General features: G+C 39.9%; 1 protein-coding gene across 1 annotated transcript in view; it reads left to right on the top strand.

Annotated features, from left to right (window-relative positions):
* The first annotated feature begins 721 nt into the window (after positions 1 to 721).
* The window catches only part of LOC118339681 (plakophilin-4-like), a 43,279-nt gene continuing 21,340 nt past the window's right edge, over positions 722 to 22,660 (top strand). Inside the window, exons 1-6 of the mRNA XM_035677381.1 lie at positions 722 to 868; positions 12,451 to 12,563; positions 13,739 to 13,773; positions 14,470 to 14,586; positions 16,667 to 16,821; positions 18,786 to 19,257. Of these exons, the coding sequence (XP_035533274.1) occupies positions 737 to 868; positions 12,451 to 12,563; positions 13,739 to 13,773; positions 14,470 to 14,586; positions 16,667 to 16,821; positions 18,786 to 19,257 (1,024 nt within the window). The 5' untranslated portion in view covers positions 722 to 736. The remainder of the gene's footprint in view (positions 869 to 12,450; positions 12,564 to 13,738; positions 13,774 to 14,469; positions 14,587 to 16,666; positions 16,822 to 18,785; positions 19,258 to 22,660) is intronic.

Here is a 22,660-nt window from a genome sequence, read left to right as displayed (position 1 = left end):
CTCCCGGTCTCCGGTCCGGTAAGTCTGCGTGACCTCGTCCTTGGCTGCCAGATGGCGGTTGAGTGATTGATGTGCACGTTTTGACAGACAGACTGCGTGTAGGATGCGATGAAGGCTGATCACGGGCAGCTCGAGCTCTGTTATGGAGGAAAAAGAAGAAAACCATGAACGTGACTGTTAAATGCCTCCCGTGCAGCGTGCATGCACACCTGCAAATGCCATTCAAAAACCTTAACGATAAAAGTATCGCAGCTGCATTTATGGGGAAATATGCATTGATGTGCGTCAGTGAAGGGTTAAACCCCCACTAGCCTCATAATACCATTGGAGATTAAATATATGTATATTGTAAGCATTGTAATCTTGTTATCATTATCAATCCCTATAGAAACAGATACTATAGATGCATAAAAAGCCACAGTCTAACTGCATCTGTATCTATATTGTAGGGATATTACAGTGACATCTTAAGGTCACCATATGAGTCCCTGCAGGGATATTAGAGAGGTTTTACAAACAAAATAGCACAAAGGTTGAGGTCAAAGTGAATCCCTGCACGATTATTATAGTAGGTGATCTGGTCCCTGTAAACTCTGACACACTCAGAGGGGGTTGTGCTAGAGATTTTCTGTTTCCTCCTTGTCCACATCCTGACCGGCTTGTAGTCCTTCTTCAGGGTCAGAGAGGGCGCCTCAGCAGCCAGCCGGCTCTGGACTATCGCGGGGAGGTGGAGGAGATGGAGGAGGGGGACGCAGAGGGGGAAGGGCCCATGGTGGTACGAGAGGGGCCGAGCGGTCATGGACTTCCGTCGAACGCCAGCGGCAGCACCACCACCACCACCAACCTCCTGGCTTCTGTCAAAGAGCAGGTAGGAGCCTCTGCAGTCACACCCTCCTCGTTGTGTGTGCTTTATTCTCCCCAAATGTTTGCATATCTTATCTTTGGATGATGTTATCCTCTCCAGGATGTAGTGCCCTGCTCGCTTTGGACCAAACACTGTCCAGGGACCACATTGCACACAAACACTTAAAAAAGACAAGAAGTTCTATTCTAATATTCTGATTAATAGCTGCTATTGGTCTCTCCTAAGTAGCCTACAGCCATGGACAGATTACGAGACAATGGGCCCCTGGACACAAACAACATAAGAGCAAGAATCCCCAGACATTTTGTCTCATTGTAGTCGTTTTGCGTCTCTTTGTGGCTGTTTAGGGTCCCTTTGTACTAATTTTCGTTAGTGGTCGTTTTGTGGCTGTTTTGAGGCTGTAATTTTTTTGTGTCACTTTGTAGTGGTTTTGCTCCTCTTTGTACTCATTTTGCACCTCTTTGTTGTTATTCTGCGGGTCTTTGTAGTCATTTTGTATCTCTTCCTGTTCATTTGATTGACTTTGCAACAAGAAATGTTAACAGTCACTTCATACAGAGGTTTTTTCCAGAGGACATGGGCCTTTACCCATTAGTCCCATTCAGTCATTTATCCATGATACTAACAAGCCAGCTACCTATCACGTTTGGGCTCTGATAGGGGTGAGCACCAAGGGCACCACCCCTGGCTGCGCCTCTGCTCACAGGATAAATGAAGCCTGTGATTCACCCAAATTTACTGAGCAAATCCCGAGGATTATCTCCAGATGAGACTGAAATGAAATGTGTCTCCCGAAGTTGGACTCAAAATTCTATTAAAACGCTCATTAATAATTTCCTTGAACTTCTGTCTATAAAAGATGGGAAAAGTGTGAAAAAATACAAAATAAAACATTGAGAAACACATTCTTATTCATGCAGGGGTACATTTGTTAGATGTCTGTGTTTGATTAAATATTATGTAATTTGAAGTGGAATTTTTTTATTCTAAAGATTATGGCCATGGCAGATTTTCCACAAGATTAAGAACATCTGAAGTTATTACAAATCGCATGAGGTCACCAGATAAAACCTTCATAAGAACTGACAGCGGTGTTATGAAAGTGTTTTTCTTTACTTTTTTGTATGTTATTCACACTTTTCAGTTACAGTTTTTGTCTTCTCCTTCCGACTAAACTGAAGCATCTCCCCAAACAGTCAGCTACAGCATTTCCCTTTCTTCTACCATTCTCTTTTTTACTCGTCGTCATCCTCCCCATTGCTGCTCAGTGCCAGTGTGACAAAAGATTTGACAGTTGTCGCTGGTTAAATGAAGTACAATTTAATTAATGTCTCACTGACATATTTTGAGAGCTGAATGTTGACATGAACTGATAGTCAAAGATGTTGACATCTGCTTTTCCGCCACTTACTTTTTGCTATTGAAGAACCTCAGATGTGTTACATATTAATGAGTGGAAATCACAACAGAGGCCCTTACAGCTGCAGTGTGAGCACAGCCTCTGTCTCTCTGTCTCCCTCCCCTGCTGTTATTTTTAATACTTCTTTCTACCCCGTCAACATGGGAGTCTGTCTGTTCTCCTGCTTTTAATTATTCCTGGACAGTGGCCATGTTCTCAACTTAGTCCCTGGGTGTGTGACTTTGAATTAGGCACACTTCTATTTAAAGGCTTATGATGTCCAAGAAAAGAGTATCTGCTCTTACTTTTAATCTGCAATTTTCCTTGGAGCTAACAGACATAAAAAAAATATGCATGCCTCAGATTCCTCTTAATTCTCAAATGATGTGAAGTTGAGGAAAAGGCAGATTGGTGTGCTTGATGTTGCTTTGGTTTGTTAGATGAACACAGCAGGAGATGCGTTATCACCTCTTGATCATGCTCAATGCCTCAAAGGCTCTGCTTGCTGCCAGAAACTCACTGACTTCATACATAAGAATCCATGACTGCGGCATCATATTCCTGCACAATGCACTGTACTGCAGTAAAGGACACTAATAATGATAATAACAAAAAAAATGGATGCTGAATGAGTTCATGGTCAATATGTTTGAACCAACATCAACTCAGCGACTCAGCGGGAGATTCAGTTTACCTGTTCTGATTGCAAGACTATATAAACTGGAGGCAATCAGACTCTCTCTCCCCTGGCTTCCACCCTGTTTGGTTTTGCTGTGCTTGGTTTGTCTTTTGATTAATTTCTCTTTTAGTTATGTAAAATAAACTTAGTTTTAGTTACAACTCATGTGCGTTGTGCCCTACTTTGTCCAATCTTGAGCCAGGTTGTGACCAATAGGGGGCTTGTCCAGGACATCTTAAAGTAGTAATCTTCACAATGTCTGTTCTGCTTGATTTAGCGACTTGTAGTTGGTAGCACCAACAAGTTTTTGACTTAATAAAGCAAGGCAATAACTGGCCTTTTTCCATTATTCTGTAAGCAACCATTATCTGATTTTGTGCTGGCGTGAGTCTGCAGTGAAAGGAACTGGTTACCTTCTGAGTTGGAGGTGTGCAGCGTGTCGCCTGCAGCTCCTCATCAAACAATAGTGTGGCTGCTCCTTCTTGTGCCATTACTCCCTGCAATAATTCAAACTGATCCGCTGTCAAAAAAAATGACCGTTGTCTTGTTTTGTAGATGTATTTTTGATAAATGATAGCAGGCAGCCAGCATCAAGCTCAAAGACACATTGCACTTCCTGTGACTACATGATAAAAGTCAACCCATGTTTGGTGAAGTTGCAGCAGTATGAAATGTTTGATTTGCATTAGCAGTAACTTAAAGGGTAACTTTTTATTTTACAACCTTATTTTCTCATGTTTTTGTGTCAAAGTGACTAATGAGGGACAACAAGTTTTGATTTTGGTCCAGTGTTGAGTGAGAGCGCTGCAGCCTGCAGCTGTGAAAAACAGTGCTTGTTTTTGTCAGTGACTGGCTGAGATTAAGTTTCTGAAAACACAAATGTACAGAGAAATTCAATGTTTTCTCTTCCTTTTAGTTGATTACCTGTGTGTCTAACCAAATGTGGTTCAAGGAGAAGTCCCATTCTGAAATCTCGGCAGAGGTGCAGAAACAAAGAAAACATAAGAGTAGCAAAGCCAGCTGTAAAGAGTACACAAAGCCTAACTAGTAAAAGATTTTCAGTGTCTGGGCTGAATGCTTAGCTTTATTTTTCATGTTTATAATCTTGTAAGGAAAGAAATCTGGACAAATCTGGAAAGATTGGAGGACTGTTCTTCCTGAAATGAAGCCACATTGCCCACATGACTCCTCCTCTTTGCAAGAGTCCAGCAGTATAGGCAGTTTGATGTCATTGTTTTGCAATGTGCAGCTGTCAGAATAACATGCCAGCATTGATAAAATGAAGTAATAAGCTCAAAGGCATAAGATTCTGATTGATCAGACAATTTGGAACCGGCTCTAAACTGGAACCTTTATTGCTTCCTTTGTTGTATGCCTCTCTCCCCATGATTCCTGTCTGTCTCTACTGTCAGGTCTCAAATAAAGGCAAAGAAATTACACATTCATGTTAAAAAGTAATCAACCAGGAATGTGTGCAAGCATATATGTGATAGGCTAACATTAAAAAGTTGAGGTTGTCTTTAAACTGAAATTTCTACACTCTAAAAACACGTTTTTTTGGTCGAAGACTGTTGCAACAGTCAACATGACTTTGTTCTATCCTCAATTTAAAAAAACATACAAGAAAAATCTGATATGAACCCTTTCTGAAACTTGTTTTGGATGTTACTGACCAAGATTCAAAGTATTATGTCGTTAAGGCGTTTTTAGACTTTAGAAAACCTTCATATGGGTTGTTTCGAGAGACCATGAGAAATGAGCTGGTTTGTTGTTCAGTTATAAGGGTTTACTGGAAAAGGTGCATGTTGGTAACAGGATGGCAAGAGATGGCTGATTACAGGTAACAAAGTAGAAACAGCATGACTACAATTCAAAACTTGGTAGCAATCATTTTACATGTAACCGGTCCCAGGCTGTGACCAGAAAATAATCAAGTTGCTTTACCTATCTCTGGGTAGAAATGCATGCGGCAGCACAGCTGAAGCGTCAAATTCGCCGCCTGCAGTTCCTCCACAGAAATGTCAAATTAGACGTGCTAAATGGAGCACAGCAGTTATTGCTTGCCATTGTGTTCAGGGCCTGATGCTTTTCCACTTTGCCCTCATTTATCCCATTAAAATTAGGGGAGTGATAGACGTGTGCAGGGGAAGCTGGGAGATGGGGTAACTTGGGAACCTAAAACCTACGCAGTGTCAGTGCACAGTTTGTCACTTTTGGAGCAAACATTGTGAGATTGATTAAATGTTGAGATAACAGCTTGCAGGAAAGACACTCCAAAATGAAAGATGAGACGTCTGTCGCTGCTATTTGCATCGTTCTGTGAAATCAAGAATGAAATATGCCCCTGATATCAGATCTAAACAGTTTACAGAGCTGTCACAATATACATTTTTACTGTGCCAAAGTTCTGTGTTATAAGATGTTGTGCTTGTTTGAGTTGACATTGAAATTGACCTCTAGCTGCACATCAGCATACTTGCCTGGTAGCTTTGGCCAGCACAGTGCAAAAACTTCTCAACCACATACCCCTGAAGTCGATTTACTGCCACTTTAAATAAGCAATTAAATAGAAACCTGGTAATTTTTTTCCTACTTGGGCTAATGCAGAAGTAAACATGTGACATTAAAGGAGAAGATCAATACAACTGTATTATCTTTCCATTTAATTATATATATATTATATATTTAGTGGACAGAGCTTCTAGGTCTGGCAAAAAAAGAAGTAAACAGTTTCTTAATGAGTTTATGGTCTCAGTGTCTAGTTTAAAGTCTTCTTCCATACAGCATGATGTTCTTTAGTAACTGATGGTCCATTTATAGTATCATGACTCGGGTATGGACTTTAAGGCGGGGCTACCTTGTGATTGTAGTTGTAAATTACATGTCTTGTTCGTTGTTTTATACACATTTCTCTGTAATTCAATAGTTTTGGTTACTTGATTAACATTTAAAATAAACTCCTGTGGCTTGAACAATGGTTTGCTGCACAGCACCAGCTAGTAACGGTGGCCCCAGTTGGTTTGGTGTGGGCAAGCAGGTCAATAAACAACGATAACATCACAATAATTCTCCCATAGGTCTGCTTTTTATCCTGTTAGGGAAAACAAAGCAAGCTTGTCTTTCATTATTTCTAAAACATAAAGGACTTTGTCTGCCAAAACGTTATCAGATATTCATCCGAGGACTTGTTCGGTCCCCAGTGGCTGACGGTAGCAGACTGTTGTTGAGCAGGGCAGCTCCCAGGTGTAAAAGCAGGGTCCCACTGTACGAATGTGACGCATGGTGGTGCTGAAAAAGAACATGCATGCTCAGCAAAACCCTTCCCAGGATAGAGAGGAAGGGGGAGCTCAATAAAACAACAACAACTGGGCCACGTCAGCACTCTCCATGCTTGGATTGAGTTCGGCGATTAGGTCCAGAAACACCACGCGTGTCGTCAAAGCAAATTTACCAAACAGCTGAGCTCGATATGGATGATTGACGGAGCTGTGTGGGCACTTTTCCTGCAAGAGGTTCGCCTCATATGAGCTACAGGGTCACAAACTGAATCTGAGGGGTTAAACCGGCTCTGTCAATCCAGTTATGTCACCACCCGGGCCGGCGCTGCCCTGCCGCTGATGGTATCTGAGGCACAAAAATGGCGCTGTTTGACATCTGCCTGGATTTGAATGCATGCTTTCCTAGCATATTTTTGGAAAAGAGAGCTTATGACTGCCTCTTGTTGCACCCTGCCTTGTTGACTCGAGATCACTGATGCCCGAGGTTGTGTCACTTTAGCAGTCTGCTGCAAAGTCACTGTGGTGGAAGAAGATGCTGATTTTTCTTGATCTACACTGTGGAAATCAGAGAGAGGAAAATCCACCCTCACATACTGTTTTAGATCTCATCAAGCTGTGATGTTCTTTCCAGGGGTTATTTACTCTCTTAGCGAACCCAATTTGCCTCTACCTGCCTCATCTACTTAGTGACTTCCATCATCTCCCAGAATGCCTTTTGACAGCCCTCAGAAAATGAGTACAACTTGTTGCTTTCCATCAAAGGTGGGCGTTTGGGCGTATAAAGAGAATAAAAGTGTTTTAATCCATCTATGGGTTACATGTGTAGGCGGAGAGAGTAAGAGAGATGGCAAAACAAAAGCAGGATGCACAGCATTCTGGTCTATTGAGGCTGTTGTGGGTGTATTAAATGGTATCTTTCCTTTCCTCTGATGATTTCTGCCTGTATGATTGTTGAACATCAGTGTAAAATGCCGCCTCTGGAAAGAAATAAAAGGCGTACGCAATTAATGTTGTGTCTGAAGAGTATCCTGCTTGTCTGATTACGTCATCGACAGTATGTTTGGACAGATATTGGTAAGAAACCAAGATATTAGAAGATTTATAAAGGGGGAATTCTCCCTTTAAGGATGCGATTTACAGCCAGAGCAGCAATGTGTCGCAGCGGCGGAAGTAGGCCAAACATTTCACGGGTATCACAGATGCAGTCTGGATAAACCAAACTGCCGGGCCGTGATTAGACACGGCAAGAAGGAATAAGACGCAGAGGTCTGTGGTTGGTGTCACTCGATAAGAGTGAGAAAAACACTTTGTGACGGCGCACAATAAGCCATGGCGAATCGTCCAGTAGCCCCCAGCTGGTACGAGACATCGCCTGGCACGGCTTTCCATCGGCCTGGCAGGGCTAACTGTGTTTCCAGACATCACGGGGTGACAGGCGCAGTGCACGATGTGGCTCTGTTTGTCCCTCGAGGCGTGCCGTAACGTGGCTAGGCTGAAACAAGGAGAGTTGTGTCTTCCTGTCCTGTCTCTGTGCTGCTCTGAAGTGATGTAAGAAGCAGAGAGCGCTGTGGCAACATGCAGCACGTTTAAGCAGCATGTTGTTTGAAAAACACACTGTTTTAGTGTAGTGCATCTCAGACTGTCACTTCATACTTTAGGTCAGTGGTTCTCAAACTTCTTTCAATAATGTATACTCCTTTCGAAATATCCCAGTGCAAAATAGAAAAACAAAGCTCATATAAAGAGGCAGAATACAGTGTTGTGCCACCGTGTCTGATTTATTAGGAAAGACACTTCATTTGAAATATTTAGAATCACTGAATTCATGGAAAACAAATAACTTACAACCTTTTTCAGAAGTTTTACAGCAGTTAACGATTGCATTATATCGTAATACTAAATACAACATGTTGTTTATTGAACTTACATTTACATTTTTTATTGAACTTATTATTGTATAATTATTTTAGGAATTATGCATGACTGATATTTTCTCATGTACCCACTGCAGTACTAGTACACCCCTATTTGAGAAACACTGCTTTAGGTCAGTGGTTTCCAATCTTTCCGCGCCTTGAGTAACGACCCTGGACTAAGTAACACATTTTATGTTAAATTACATTAAGTGCATGTCAATAACAGTACAGAACAACTGATAAACGGATTAAACTGAAAACACAGTAACAAGCTGCAGTTGCAATAAGCGCTTTTTTCATTCTGATTAAAATCATTCCAGTTAAAGATTTCAGGGCACATGGGATGTGACCTTGTACAGTCTGGTGTTTACATGCGCCGACACATTTAAGTGATGTCTATATCATGTATTTGTCTTCCTCAACAGCTTTCAGCACCAACCCATTCAGCTATCGATTGGTCTGAACTGCTCAGTGTTAACTCATAGTCAGTGTACTTATTTCCAGATCTACAGAGCTTAATGCATAATATTTTTAGTTTCTTAATACATTTTACTCAACTTAAAGCCCCCTGAAGCTGCTAACTTGCTCTAAGACGCCGACAAAATTATCCTTAAAAAATTGGCTACATTATTCTCAAAAAAAGTTGAAAGCCCTTAAACATTTAGAGGAAATACTTGACATGACTTGTGTAAGTCTGGGCTAAAAAAAATATTTTTCTGCGGTTGCACAATTAAATTAACATTTTGGGTTATTTTGGAGCAGCCGCCTCCGAGCCATATCAGCCCATAAGCAGACAAACATCTCTCCAATTAACTCTGAATAATTGCTGCAGAAAAATCAACACTTATTAACGCTGCAAAACTGGCTGTGTGTACCCAATTTCCTCATGCAGATCATTGTTTCATGCAGTCTGAGCTAAAGTGACAATGTATAGGCAGTCTATATATGTGTGTCATACTCCTTCAAGTGTCAGATTATGTCTGAATTTATTATTTCGTTTTTTTCTGTCAGCTGTGATAGCATGCAGACTTCTTCCGTCTGTAGTGGATGAGATACTAGCAAATAACCAACACGATGAGACCATTAACTCATTAACTAAATCACTGTACACCATCTGACTAAAGAGACTGTCAAGGCTCCGTGCGTCACATGACCAGAGCTGACCCACATACAAAAGAGCTTTTATGAAGAGATGGAAATAAGTGTCTTTTGTAGTTTTTAGAGGATCATGATTTGAAGGACTTTTGCCCTACTTCAAAAAATACAATAGAATAAAACCAACTCTAGACACTAACTGAAACTAAACTATAGTAACTCTGGTACAAATTCACATAGACAGTACATAAAATCTTAACAAACACACGCCTTTTCTCTTCAGTTATCAAATATGATTGCACCAAATGTCAATGAAAGTCTTCCCTTTTACATTAACACTTTACAAATAAACTGAGTGCAGATATAAGGAAGTGTTTTCTTCTGCTATTTTGTACCTGCTACTCTGCTACAATATTGTACTAAAAACTTGATGATAAAATACAATCCACTGTTAAAGATTAAACCACTGATTTCAACCTTTTATGCCTTCATATAAAATCATTATGTATTAGCCCTCTCTCCTGCTGCATTAATCATCTCCCTATAAGCTGGGAACCACTGGACTAAACTAACTGTATATAAAGTAGCTGGAACCAGCAGCTACAACAGTAAAATGCTGCCCATTCACATATAATCAGATATCAGTCACAGGGGACATTTTATTGGGATGTAATGGGATATTTTTAATTAAAGGAAAGGATCTGAATACGTCTTCCAAACTGCAGGGCTGAAGATGACCTTAAAACCCCAAACTAAACAACCAAGTTACTGTGTCGGAGTGAACAAGTCAACCTTATCAGACCCTTGACCATTTCCTGAATTACTCCACAACAAGGTTTCCTGGGAAGCTGGGTTACTTTATATTTAGACATTTTTTGCAGACAGCTAATTCTCCGGTGGACCTCTGTGATGACACCAGCTGTGCTTCCTAGAAGATTTATAAAGCAGCTGGGAAGCCTCTGTGTTATGTAACAGAGTTCAAATGAGAGAGTGCCAAAACCACCAGCCATTCGGCCGCAGTTGGCAAACATCTGCCCCGCTTTCATACCTTCGAGCAAGGCATCGGATCCCTACCAGCTCTCAGGCAGTGGTTGTTCGAGCGGGAATGGCGAAAAATATAAAATGAGCACCAGTGCGCAGAAAGTTGTGATGCATTTATGGTGAAACAGCTTAGTCAGGGTTAGGATTAGCACCTTCGAGGGCGCTGAATCGTGTTTTGTCTACTGGAAGGGCACCACCTGCATTTTTTTAACGCCTTGAGTCCACCAGTGTCTCAGGGTTTTTAACAGATACACAATATAATGTGGTAGTGCTTTAGTTAAAATTGCCAAAAGTACACTCTGATGGCTAGATTTCATGGATATTTTAAGAAAGATATCACATTGTTTTTTGTCCCTAATCACATTTTGTTAGTGAACAAACCACTAATACCAGTTGAAAGAATCTTTTTGATGCTTCATTATCATGAACTTGTTGGGTTTTCAGGGGAAAATAAGGACATTTGGCCCATGTGCCAGTGATTCACTTAAATCATAAAGTACTGAGCCAACAAGCAGCATCTGATTCCCATTAACCTACAGTACACATACTCATTCATCACTTGTTTCGTAGGTGGTACAGCCTAAACTGTGAAACCAGAAACAGAGAAAGAAGTCTCAACATGCATAAAATCAAATTATCTTTACTCAAATGGTTTTAAATAAAGTTATGCACAATCCTAGGGAAAGTCATGGTGGACGGAAGGCAAAATGTGTCCTATACTGCCATCAAAAGTCCTACAAGAGTTTCAGTTTGACTTGAAACAATCTTTACTGTCATCCCAATATGCACCTAAAATGGCAAAGAGCATCTGTTTATATTTATTGTTGTGATCAGAAAGAAGCATACTGGATTGTTTCCCCTCAGCCTTCCTCTGTATATTCACAACTGACACAATGATAAATGTAAGTTGTCTTCCTGGTGGGCAAAATTTATTCAGTATTAGGAAAAAAAGGAACATATTCTACGCTTTAATGTCCAGGCGACAATTTATTAGAAACACTGTGTGCTTATCTAAAAATAGAGACTGCAGTATGTACATTAAAAGTTAACCAGGGCACTCAAAAAGCAAACTTTCAATTAAATTATGCAACTTTTATGTAAAATCAAATAGTTATATTGAAAAGACGTCTATTTGATCTACAAAGGTGCTTTCTGTGCTTTTCTCTGCTGTGAAAAAACAACCCAGCCTCCTTATGTGGGGTTTTATTTGTTCATCTGTCGCAATCAACTTGTAAAACAGGAGCAATAAGACAGTTGTTTACTTATTAATTAAAAATGTAATTACAGGGGTAGCTCACTTATAGTTGTGAAAAACACAAAAAAGCCAGAGTTTGATTTGTCTGTTCTAGGCTACTGTAGAAACATGGTGGTCAAACATGGTGGTCAAACATGGCGGTCAAGCTCCCTTTCTTGATAAAAACGTTTCATTCTAAAGTAACAAAAACACAACAATTCTTATTTTCAGGTGATTATTCACTAATGAAAACATTCTGCCATTTCTGCCAATAGATCCTCCTAAATGTGACACACTAGACCTTTAAAGAAATTGATTTGCCTCCATAGATCTAAAATAATCCATCAATTAATCAACCAACACAAAGTTAATCTACAAAATTTGGATCATGAATGAAAAATTAGCCTTTTTTTTATGTTAACATGCCAAAAAAAATTCTGGTTCCAGCTTCTAAAATTTGAATATTTACCAGTTTTCTTGTCTTCTATATTTGGAAACGGGATCTCTGGATTGACAGTATTTTAAGAATCAAACTTATTCTATTAATCAATTAAATAAATGAAAGTGGATCAGAATAATCAACTTATGAGCAGCAGGTCATATCTGTCCTCTATAGTTATTTTTAGCCTTGAAATCTATATTTCATCATTCTCTGCTGCTTTGTACTGACATTTTTAAAATGTGTATAGTTATATTATCTGAACTGAAGGCTGTTAAAAGGTCCCGGACACGGTTTTAGTGTTTTAAATCTTGAATCCACTTTAACAGGTTTAGGAAAAATCACTCAGCAAGCTCACAGCCGGTGAGAAATCAGTCAAGTCGTGCAGACCAAATACAAAATTGGTTTTACATTTAATTCTAACTGGCATCAAATGGGTCTTAAAAAGGAGGCTTAAATTGCCGTGTCGTGGTTGTAATCGCTGCCGTAAATGTCTTCCCGTAGGAGCTTCAGTTTGAGCGGCTGACTCGGGAGCTGGAGGAGGAGCGGCAGATTGTGGCGAGCCAGCTAGAGAGGTGCATGCTGGGAGCTGAGTCCCCAGCAGGAGACAGTAGCAGGTAAGTTTGATGACATGAAGTTTACACGTTTGTTGAATCACAAATTATGAACAAAAAGACTGCTAATACAATAACAGATTTTTTTGATATCTTATTTATTTATTTAAGTTGTTGCATTTACCTGAAAATATAGAAAGAACAATAAAAAGTATATTTCAGCCTCCTGATGTCTGCATTGGCCCTTTGGCGTCTCATACTGATGCACAAGGCTCCCTTTAGTGTCTGTATGAGATGCAAAAGCCTGTTTTTATTTGTTCAAAGTTATGTAACAGAACATATTTAATACATTATTTTCTAAAAAGAGATTGATAAAACAATGTTATCTTGGTTTTTGACTGGCTCTCTTTCTCTAATTACACTTTAGATTCAGTTAACATCTCTTTTTTTAGAAATTAAATTAAATTGTAGTCTTACAATTCCCCCAAAACATAATTACTGTTGTCATATGGGTTTACAGTTGGCTGTAAGTCGTGCTTGGTTGCAGACCGCTCTGTCAAACCACATAACAGTAATATCTGTCGTCATGAGGAATGATGATGTTCCGATAGTTGACAGTCACATTGTGCTATCACAACCTGCACGCATCACTCTGAACACAAACCTTCAGATCCACAAAACCCCATTTAGTGTTGAGCCTAGCAAAAAATCGACACTTATTTTTACGTTTTATTAAATTTTGACACTTTGATGTACCTACAAATAGAGAAGATTCAAGATTGTTTTATGTTTAATAACCACAATATCCAATAACCCAGCTGTGATTTTGGTTATAATCTTGCATATTATGGTATCAGCCCAGGTAAAAGATGGTTTCTGTTCTTGTTAGCAGTGTTTTGTGTTCAGCTGCAGGTGTTTTCTCAGCTCAGACAACACAGTGTGCGTCTGGTTATATAACATGTCTGATTCCCAGCTGGGGTCAACTGACTTTCATTTTTATCAATTTGAAAAAGTAAATCGAAATTCACACAAATAATGAGGGAGGCCTTATTCTAGTTCCCAATAGATTGAATGTGAAGAAATGTTTTTGCGGCAACAGATTTCCTCCATCTATATCTGTTTTTCTTCCTATTCCCGGACTGATTGAATATAAAGTATTCGGCCATGACTCTGATTTGATTTACGTCTGTCTCTGCTTTCTCCTGTCCTCCATTTCCTCCTCTTCTCTTCTGCTAAAGCTCTTCGGAGAAGTCGTTTGCATGGAGATCAGCAGGTACGATTTCTTAATTTTAAGCTTTAACATTTATTATGAAAAGCCAAATGTCAGCTGGGATTGGCTCCAGCCCTCCACGACCCTGCAAAGGCTAAACGGTCATAGATAATGGATGTAAAAAGCTATATTTAAGAAGATGAGATGACAAAAAGATTACAGTTTCAGATTTCAAAACCACAAGTGAGTGTTACCATCCGATTCTGTAAACAAAAGGGTCCTACACATTAAAATCTGTATGATTTTGGCACAAAAGAAAGCATTTTTTCAGATATAGAAAGTCATTTTAGCCTTTAAAGGGCTGAAAACTGCCAGGATGCAGCACCGACCGGTGAAGCAAAACAAAGCAATGTTTCCACCAGCATATATAGACCCATTTACTATTCTGTCACAGATCCCTCTGCTTTGTTTCCTGGTCCATTCTTCACTGTCAACTTCCCAATAAAACAAAAGTACTGCTATAAAATGTTGTATTCTTTTGTGTCAAAGAATCGATACTTTTAGTTTTTTAGATGAAGAGGATTCTGTCTGCAAAGGTGATGCCACTAAATTGTTCTCACACAGACTTTGTTTTTATATTTAGTGTTTTCATTTTGTAGGAAAATGTGTTCAGCCAGTGGGTATCTAAATCCACACATAAATGTTTGACTGGCCAGGACTTGCTGTATGCTTTTGACTCAATGGCAGATGCTTTGACAGGCGGAGAGTCGCAGGGCGGAGTCCTGGAGGCGTCTGGAAGTCCTGGTCGTCACCTGGAGGGGGAGGAGGGACTCTACATGCCTGAAGCGGACCGCGCCTCCCTGCATGACAGTGAGGGTCTGTTAAATGTACACACCACATGGTCTTTTTCGCGGGTACTGGAGTTTATGATGTTGCAAGCAGAATCTGGAGAAAAGGCAACATTTTTTTTTTATGTCTGGTTGGTTGAATTATTACTTTAATCTATAAAAAATAAGTATTTCATTCATATAAATAAATAAATAATAAATGGTAAAAGTCAAAGGCAAAAGCTGCAAATGCGTGCAAACGGTCGATGAAAAGAGAGTTTAAAACCTTAATTTGTTGTTTGGCTGACAAAGATGCTATAAAAATATATAGAAACTGCTAGTATGATGTATATGACAATACCAGCAGTGGCCCTAAGACAATTTGAGTTCAAAGGCCCTGCTGTAATCAGATAGATGCTTCTTTTCATGCTTTATTTCTTGCCATGTTTACATTGTCTAATAGAGGTCCAAACCAGAAGTTCAGACTTTGAGAGATGAATCTAATGATTTTATATTTGATTTGATTAAATGGGTTAGAGTAAGCCCCTGAACACCTGGTCTCAAATATGAATTGTGTCTGCATAACATTAAATATTTATTACTAAAAAGTTAGAGAAATAACATGCTCAGTCCCAACTGTCTCCACTAATCAGAGAGTCTGCCATCAGTGTGTGACATGTGAATGTGACGTGTAAGGCCCTTTGAGTGGTCGGGAGACTAAGTGCAGTCCATTCACCATCACATTTTACCAGCTGAGCCACACTCACTTTAAACTAGTGAACTACTCAGAAATAAACACAAAATACAGAAATCTCTGCTGTGAAATAACCAAAACTGTTCTAATATTGATAAAAAACTTAAGAAGCTGAACTGGACTAGTCCACCGTTGTTGCTCTAGTATTTGTGGCAGCAGGATTCATGTATTTTACCATCTGATACAAAAATCCTTTTGTAAAGGTAGTAGGAAGACTTAATTATTGTTGGTCAACTTGCTACCATGGAGGCCACCCACATAAATACACTTGCCAAGTAGAAGAAATCTGAACCTCGCTAACAAATCCCACCGATCCCACTCTAACTACAGTAAGAGGCTGATGTGCAGATTTCCCAGGCAGTCACTCAGATTCATATCAAAACATATTAAAAAAAGAGCTAAAAATGTGGTGCCATTTAAAAAAAATAAATAAAAAAATAAAAAAATAATAATAAAAACATTATGGTCACCATCTGGTCAGATCAGTATAAATCACCCAAAACATAAAGTATGCCACCACTGCTGTCTGAATTCTATTCTCTATTTTATAACTGTCTTATCTGAAAAGTTTCACATGTATTCACACCTGGGAGCTCTGCAGTGCAACCGCAGCCTGTCGCTGTCGGACATTAGGCATTTCCACTGGAGCGGCTGACACTTCGGTCCATCAAGCTTCCTCAGTGCTTGTGTAAAACCACGAAACATGGGTGGCCAATAGAGCGAAGCGCTGATGCAGTCAGTACAGCTGTGAATTCTTATGTGAGCAGGAGGGTTGCTGTTTTAATCTTTTCCCTTTTTTTGGACAGATTACAGAGAAGGATAGGAACCATTTTTCAAATACTTTCGTCAAACACAACTTGCCTGAACCAAATCCTGAGAGCTCTTTATTCAATCTCCCTCTTATTACAATAAATTACAATATCATTGGTAAACATGTAACTTCCGTGTAGCTGTTTGAAATTGTAAAAAACAAGTTTGCCTTTGGTCTTGTTTATATTCCGTACAGTTGGAGTGGTCTGATAGTATAAAAATATCCCCCACATGCTCCCTCCTCCTCATCCTACAGAAGAAAGTAGGCCAGCATTATTGAAGCTGTACAGTATATGCAGATTGTTCCAGGAACAGCATAAAGGCTTAATGCAGATATCTGTGCGTATGTATTTATATGCATAATGCCTTTTAACAAGTTGAAAGAGTTACTGAGATAATATGCAAATTATTAAACCGCTGATGTGATGGTGGTGGCTGTGCTAACCAGTTTCATTACACTTCTAGCTAACATTTCACAAGAGGCACTGAGCGGGAAAAGTAGAGGCAAAGCACTTCCTCACCCTCTTCGTTGTTTCCTCACCTTCTTATCTCTCTGTCCTCTCAGGCTCAGGAGGACACTCGGCTCAGATGACCTCGTATTCAGACAGTGGCTACCAGGACAGCAGTGTTAGTTATTATAGCAACCAGAACGTGGTGCGTTCAGAGCCCCGAGCCTCCATATCGAGGAGCCCAAGAGCTGAGGGTCAAGCTTCCGGGCAGGTAGGCCTTATCTCCATTGAGTGACACCATCATTTAAATGTATTTTTTTGCATCAATAGACGAGCACAGACATGTTTGCATTTGTACAAGTCTATAAAAAAGTATTAGAAATTGATTATTGACCTTGGAGAGTAGAGAAAACAATCAATGGATCAAATTCTGATGGTGAAACAAAAAGAATCACAGTTTTACAGCCGCTTCCTTCACAATGTAACTTTATTGTAAAAAATCTTTTTGGGCCAGCGTGCATCATGTGACGGACACCATTGCTGTAATTACACAGTTTGGCCACTATGTCAAATTGGCTTCAAAGCCTGGCGCTCTCCTGGAGGCGTGGTTATACTTAAATAACAGTCTGATCTTACATTTTTTCTACTTATACTAGACCTAGCTCTACACAGAAATACAAGAGCTGTTTCTACATGGACCATAGCTGTATAATGCTCACTTTTGATATCATGCCTGGCTTCGAAATCATGGATCCATTGTTTAAAAAATTAAGAATTTTGATGGTAAATTGCCACTGTTATCTTTGTAAACTGACAGATTTAACTGGGCCAGGGCTTAGTAAGCAATTACTTCAACATTTTAAGTATTCCTCATCCATTCAAAGATTATTCTCGACCTTGCAAAGCAGCTGAGAAAACTATTTCCTCACAAGGTTGATTTAGTAGCCGTTCTGGAGCTTTCAAATGAACAAATAAGTGAGTTAACTTTTAAATTGTCAAGCTAATATGGATGAGAAGTCCTTTAAATGTTCGAGGAGAGAATGCTAATTGTAAATAAACGTTTACAATTTGATGACAACATGGGCAAACTTCCACTGCTGGTAAAGATAACATTATGATTGAAATCTCCTGCACAGCTAATTAATTGAACCTTGTGGAGAGATTGTTTTTTTGTTATGAGAAATCATATTCTACTTCCCACATGTTAGTATTTTTTCAGATGTCAAGATGCCTGAAGATATTAGAGTAAAGACAGCCGGTGAGGACTCAATAATTACTGTCATGAATGATGAAGAATATCTGCTAAACCGTTCAAAGAAATCTAATCTTTCCTTAAAATTGTTCACACTCAAACACTATCAGCTCATTTCATTGTGGCTAATAATTATATGCTTTTTGCATGACAACAGAAGCAGCAATGACAGATAATACTGAGGCCATTTGCATTTTCTCCCGATTTATTCCAAACGAAGCAGCCTCACTGGATGGGCTTACATGTTTCGGCTCTTAATTTTCCATCAAGGCGTTCGAGGCTTTGATGGATTAAGGCGGCACAGATCGGCATCCAGTTGGCTGAGTCTGTAATTGAGGGACATTTCACATTTGGTAATAAGAAGGAAAAAGTAAATGTTTGTCATCATAAATATGAAATATTCTGTCAAATCTTCCCTGAAACGTAATATATTTACTACTTGCAGAGCTCAGCCTACACTATAATGAATTTAGACATTTATTCAGAGGCACGCACATTCAGTTACTTGGACAAATGAGAAACATAATGATGTCCTTCATCAGTCGTGATAAAGCATCCTGCCTCCATGTGTCACATTACTGGTAATTGGCAAGTATATTTGCAAATGGGAGCAGTGCGATGTTCATAGTCTAATTTTCATTTTTCAGGTGTTTATTCAGAAAATAGAAATGTTGAACTGATTAATTGTCAACAGTGTTATGGATGTTATACTTGGAGAATCAGGTGAATCTTAATTACAATTGTAGAAATACATTCCCAAAGCAAAAGGAGAAATGGTACTAAGGCTGCTCTGGTAAACCTTTCCAGAACTACTGCACACTACCACAAAACAGCAATGAAAAAAGATCCAAACATCATTACCCTTATCTCTTTGGCACCAAATTAATTATTTGATTTGGGTCAATGTAAATGCTTTGATCTTTTTTTGTAACTACTCTGGTAAAAAAAAAAAAAAGTAAGTTAAGTTCCCATTTTCTTTACAGGTGTCTGGCCGGATGTTAAGGAGGATGGCCTCCCTCCCCTCCAGGAGCCAGTCTCCTGGTGGCACTGCTGGCACTGTCTCACCCTCCCGCATCTCCCTGCGAACATCCCAAGGCAGCACTTATGATTCGCCCATCCTCTCGGAGCCAAAACCTCTGGCCGCCGTATTCCCCGGCACCAGCATGCCGCCCTCCTGCCCTTCGCCAACGTCCCCGACTGACGTCACACAGGCCCTGGGTGGTGGGGGAGGAACTGTGATAGGAGGAGGAGGAGGAGTTGGTGGACGTCTTGGCTCCACCCTCTCTCTGGTGGAGGGGAGGGGTTTGACGGGGTCACCGCTTCGTTCGGGGATGACGGCGGTGCCGCAGCACTATGGCTCCACGCTGCCCAGGCAGAGCCAGCCACTGGCCTACGGAGCAGATCCATACGGCCTGTACCAGAGGAGCGCACTGCCCCGCCCCGACAGCCTCATAGGTCAGTCTGACATCCACACGTAGCCAGTGTCAGATTAATGTGATCCTGTAAACTGCCTCACCAAACTACCTATTTTTTTTAAACAATTTTTTTTTATTACGTCTCATCGTTGTACTAATTAACTGTTAAAAAACCCCACAACATCTGCCTTTGGCTTCAGATTTGTAGCACTGTGTGTTCACATCACGCTGCTCTGAACCATCCAGACAACAATCTGATTTCCTGAAGAAGCTGTGTCTTTAATTGTTGAGTTGTTGTTGCCATGAGTCACTGTGATCGACTCAGCTCTTTCACAGCTATGAGACCAGTGATGTGACTGGCTGAGAGTGCATTTATTAATCCCACACAGCTAAAAGAGCGAGGTCAGTTTGCCCAAGACCTACCACTTTGCATTTGTTGTTGCACTTGCATGATTAAAATGAGACCCCATGTCTGGCGGCCACAGATTGCACCAAGAGAGGCAGACATTCTTGAATTTATCAGTCGTACAAGCTTCAACTGAAATAGATTAGAGGCAGACTGAATAACCCCAGAGGTGCTACAGCGATTGCACCTTAAAGCTGCTTTGAGTCTGTTTTTCCAAGCTGCCTTGTGTTTCACATTGGAAGAAGTTAAACCACACCAATGCCTGGATCATTTTTTATTGTACATTTTTAATAATAAGGTGAAGTTTATACTTTATTATGTTTTCAACGCAGAAGAAATAAGCAATAACTATTAAACTCACCATATAAAAACAAAGTAAGGTAAATAAAATAACTTTTTGTCACATTTGTACTATATCACAGTACATGAGACACAAAAACAACCAATCAGAGCAAAGAAAGATAGTTGATTGTTGAGTCCCAGGGGCCCAAAGTGTCTGATGACCTGGGTGCGGTGATGCCACAAATAATGACATGAAAGCTCATGGCGACCACTTGTCACTTGTCACAATAAAGCAACAGGTTTTTTCTGGCTCAGAAAAGAAAAATCCCTGTTAGAGGTGTTATGATTTTAAAAAGTTTGACCCACTGGCCGAGATGCACATTAGCTGGCTAATTAAAGCTGTTTTTATTGTTTGTAGCTAAAATGTGCCCATCATATCATCCATTGTTGTTGCTGTTTAAACTTAATGACACTTGAATAACCCAGGGTAACAAAAAAGTCAGGTTATATTAGATTTTATTTAAAGGTTATATACAAAAGTCAAGTGCCAGTAGATGTTGCACTACGGCCCACCAGACTCCATTGACAAAATCAGTAATTTTACCTTGCAGATAAGCGTAAAACACACTTTAAACTGGGAACAAACAACTTAAAACTCAGTGCAGAGGTGGTGCAAACTTTAATTTACCCAGTTAGATGTGAAAATATTAATATAACTGGCTTTTCTAAAGAGTAAGACTCCATTTACAAAAACTGTAATTTTACCTGTAACATCGTAACTTTGTTCAAACACCAAAACAACCTTTATTAGTCTTTCCACTGTTCCAACAATCCCCAAATTCTGAAAATAAATCAGTGATGTAGATGAGAAAACAGCTGTTTTAGTCGCAGTTGGAAACAGAGGGACTCACATGCACAAACACACACGTGCGACCTCACTGGCTGTATATAGAAAGCACAGCTCAGGGACCAACACACACGCAGAGGGAGTGCTCAGGACTGTTCCACTATATATTTTCACAGTAAATGGTCACCTGCTGCCATATTAATATTCAAAATCTCGCATATATATAACTTTTGATAGCATAAGTTACGTTTTTAAAACTGTACTGCAGTGGTGCATGATTAGATTGGGATAAAACAGAATCCTTATTGGACAGAAATCTATACTTTTAAAGCCTGAAATCATTCAGTCTTCTTTTGTTTTGTTTAGTTACAGTCCCCGAAGGGACGCTGGGTTACAGCAAGTCATACTAGACATTAAATTCAGTGTCATGATAAAACCTTTACAGCCACATTAAACATCCATGAGAGAATATATGTGCATAAATATCTAGATTCTTGTTCGCATAAGTAAACCTCTGGGATCTTTACATCCTGCGTCCTTGGCTTTGTAATGGTGTTTTGATATCGTATTACAGACGGGCGTGTGCATTGAGTGAAAGGTGTAGTCTCTTACAGCCCTCTCCTCAGTGCTCCATCTCTTGATTCAGTTCGGTTTGAGAGGCCAGTTTGGGCCCTGGATGGTTGCCTGGTCGAGTCCAACCAGGTCAAAATCTGGGCCGGGAAACTTGTGTGAAGTTTCCTTTGAGCAAAGCAATTTACTGCAGAGTTTTTGAGCATCGCTGCCGCAGTAGAAGGTGGTTTGTAGCCATGTGTGTGTGTGTGAAACCCTTACAGCAAACCATGCCCTTGTAAATAAACAAAGCCACGCTCCACAGCCTCAACACCATTTCCTCTGTTGATTTAATAACCTTTCCTTTGTCCGGAGAAAGTTGACTGAGCAGCGCTGATTTAATATTGTCGCACACAACACTTTTACTGAGCCGAGTTTCTTGTATCTCTGTGAGGCAGTGAGAATGATTAAATAAAGCTGCATGTTGAACAAAATAACTTTCAGGCAAACTGCAAGCTCGGCAGGTGATTTTATCTCGTATCCCGGCTTAGGGAGCTCATTTCATGGAGTTTTTAGTCAAATTATCTTAAAGCACTGGCAGATAATGCTGCTGGGTTTGATAAAGTTTTATTTGATGCCTGCCAGTGTGAGAGAATAAGGAATGTAATCTTTGAAGGGGGGGATGATTTCACTTTCACCAGGTAGATGTTTTGAACCTCGACTTAATTCTAATCTTGTTGGGTGATTGATCTGCAGCAGTTTGAAGGAGAAGATCACGATGTAGTGCATAAAACACACAGTATAAAGGAGCGCAATGCAGTTTCCTGTTGTAAAGTGCTTCCACTTGAATTCCTCTCTCATGCACTGTTTAGCAAATTGATGGCTGAGAGAACAAACCGTGTTAGTATCTATTGGTCTTGATATGAAGAGGTCGATACGGCGCAAAAGAAAGCAACCAATGGTTACGGTCCAGTTAGAGTTTCATGCTGCTGAATACTTCATATACTCATCCTCAGATGCTATACTGATTACATACAGTGCGGCACACATATATAGTGGTGTTTTATGATATTACAGTAATAATATGACTTTCTAGTAGTGTAACTTATCACTAATACGTTTCAGTAATAATTAATAATTAATTACAGTTACCCTATAGTTGTGCAGGCATTTAGGAGTTCCTCGCCAGCATTGCTGTACGCAGGGTTTTAGAAATACAGAGGTCCAAAAACTGAACTTGCTAGGGGAGATTTGGGGCTTCAAAGTATCAAAGGAGTTATTTTTATTTCACAACATTTATTGTGTACCCCTTGGAAAAATTACTGTTGACCTCCATGGTGGGTATGGCCATGTTCACCA

This window comes from Morone saxatilis, unplaced genomic scaffold, assembly GCF_004916995.1.
Source record: "Morone saxatilis isolate NCDOM2014 unplaced genomic scaffold, NCSU_SB_2.0 Contig6, whole genome shotgun sequence".
NCBI classification, from domain to species: Eukaryota; Metazoa; Chordata; class Actinopteri; family Moronidae; genus Morone; species Morone saxatilis.
The sequence above is the reverse complement of the archived record's forward strand: the minus strand, read 5'-3'. Positions and strand labels throughout refer to the sequence as shown.